Consider the following 2295-nt stretch of genomic DNA (forward strand, 5'->3'; position numbering starts at 1 on the left):
GCTGGCGCCACAAAATAATTATTGGTTAAGAGAGGAGGGTATTGAGATATGCAGCAGATCGATATGTGCAATTTCCGGCTAATAGACGAGAGGAATAGTGAGGAGCAATTCGGTGGTTAGGAAGTGTTTGTGTAGAAGTTGTTTCCTGAAGAAGCTCACTTGGCTCATTGTAGATATGTCTTAAATTGAGCAACGTCTTTATATGAGAAAGAAATATGTGTGTGCAGTGTTCATTGAGTGTGTGTGTGTGTGTGTCAGTGTGTCACTTTGTGTTTGATAATTAATTTGATAAAGAATAAGTGTCAGTGTGTGAGTGTGAGTGTTAGTGGGAGGAGTGTTTGGAGTCACAGGAAAGTGCTGATAGAAAAAAAGAGGTTAAAATAAAAAGCATTGTAGTGGAATAGAAGTGGTATGTAAGTTGTATGCAGGGTTGCAGTGGTGGTGGGAGTAGTAATTGTGATGGTAATGATGAATTCGCAAAATACTGTTCAGCCAAGGCTAAAAGTGCCAATCAAAACCACACCTGGAGAAACTAAGCTACGAAAAAAAATCCGGTGTTATTATGTCAAAAGGCAACTCCTTTTTTTGTTATCATATCAACAAGGTGGTCACACTTACCTTCCAAAGAGCTCTAAAAACTCTTATTACTACTTCTTAGTCGCTTGCTCAATGGGGCGGCATCAACTCCTAAAGAAGAGGAGAAAGAAGAAGAAGAAAGTCGCTTTGATGACCTTTGCGACAGCCTGATACTCAAAGTGGACGAGCGAACTGATCGATCCGGGAATTCTGGAGACGAGGATGAAGAGGTGCTGGCAGCTGAAGAAGTGGAAGCCTTCACTTCATTTCCGGAGNGGAGGAGAAAGAAGAAGAAGAAAGTCGCTTTGATGACCTTTGCGACAGCCTGATACTCAAAGTGGACGAGCGAACTGATCGATCCGGGAATTCTGGAGACGAGGATGAAGAGGTGCTGGCAGCTGAAGAAGTGGAAGCCACCTCATTTCCGGAAGCAGAGTTTGACTGTCCCTTATTAGCCTTAGGCTTAGTCTGCTGACGATTGCCGCCATTGACAGCTGGAGCTCCTCCGGTCACCTCAGAACCAGAACCAGAGACCAGGGCCAAGTTGGAGGACTGCTGCTGCTGCTGTTCCAAGTTAGAATCCGCCTGTTCAGCATTCACCACCACCACCTCATTTCCGTTCACTACTTCGGTAGTGTCCTCATCGTTTGAGGTAGCTGTAGCAGAAACAGCAGCAGTAGTGTCAGTGGTGACAGCGAGCGGTTTCTTCTTCTGAGCTCGCTTCTTTGTCCTCCATGACGTCGCCTTCTTCTTCTTTTCGGTCGGCTGTTTACCACCGGTACCAGTACCAGTACCAGTGCCAGTGTTGGCAGTGCTGGTGGACTGGACTTCTTCAGCTGTGGAAGAGACAGAATGTGTGGTTTAGTGGTGTTAATTATCATCAAATTTTTTAGCAGAGGAAGTACTCACCAGTAGTTCCAGTAGTTCCAGTAGTGACGACGGTATCACCCGCAGTTGTGTTCACCACTGCCTTCGCCGATGATGATGATTTTGACGACGAATCGTTCTTTTTCGTTTCAGCTTCCGCTTTGTCACTTGATTGCTTGACGGCAGGGACAACTCCCGTTGGTGAGCTGCCTTCACCTGTTGAATTGTTGCCGGTGGAGATTGCCGATCCGCCATTTGAGGTACCAGCGACCACCACGGCATTAGTAGCAGTGTCATTAGCAGCGTCATTAGCAGTGTCATTTGCATTGATGGTATCTGCTGCTAGAAAAAGAACACCCAAAAGACAGATTTTAGCTCAACACAGCACCTTAAAAAGAGGACACAAACTTACCATCATCATCATTATCAGGAATGTTGATCACTTCGTGCTCCGTTCCAGTTGAAGCTGTTGAAGACGAAGAAGTGTTCATCTTTGCCGACGAACCCTTCTTCCCCTCCTCCGTCGTCTGGTTCTCCACCAAAGATCCGCCAGTCTGGCGATCCGACTTGGTGTGGTTGTTGTTGGAGGGACTACCTCCATCACCACTGGTTGAAGTGCCTGCCAAGGCGCCGTTTGAGCCACCATTAGCAGCAGTGGCAGTTCCAGTAGCGTTGGGCCCTAAAGGGGAGAAAAAAGTGGAAAGACAAAAAGGCAGTAGTTTTAGCTCCAGTTTTAGCAGCTAAGCAGCTCAAAAAACACACACTTACCACCATTGACCGCTTTGGGGTGGTCTGGCTCTGTTTGAGAGGAAGCGTCCAAGAGGCGAATCTTCGGATGAGAAGAAGGAGGAG

The 2295-nt window shown here is 46.8% G+C and overlaps 1 protein-coding gene across 1 annotated transcript; it reads right to left on the reverse strand.

Annotated features, from left to right (window-relative positions):
- Positions 1 to 993: 993 nt before the first annotated feature.
- Positions 994 to 2122, reverse strand: LOC108382418 (P17/29C-like protein DDB_G0287399; the record flags this gene model as incomplete). The annotated part of the gene is made up of 3 exons (XM_017638791.1): positions 994 to 1412; positions 1486 to 1785; positions 1856 to 2122. Coding segments are annotated over 3 exons (986 nt in total), but the record flags the coding sequence as incomplete, so codon positions are not given.
- Positions 2123 to 2295: the final 173 nt, after the last annotated feature.

This window comes from Rhagoletis zephyria, unplaced genomic scaffold (assembly GCF_001687245.7).
Source record: "Rhagoletis zephyria isolate East Lansing unplaced genomic scaffold, Rhagoletis_zephyria_1.1 Rzeph_scaffold_26864, whole genome shotgun sequence".
NCBI classification, from domain to species: Eukaryota; Metazoa; Arthropoda; class Insecta; order Diptera; family Tephritidae; genus Rhagoletis; species Rhagoletis zephyria.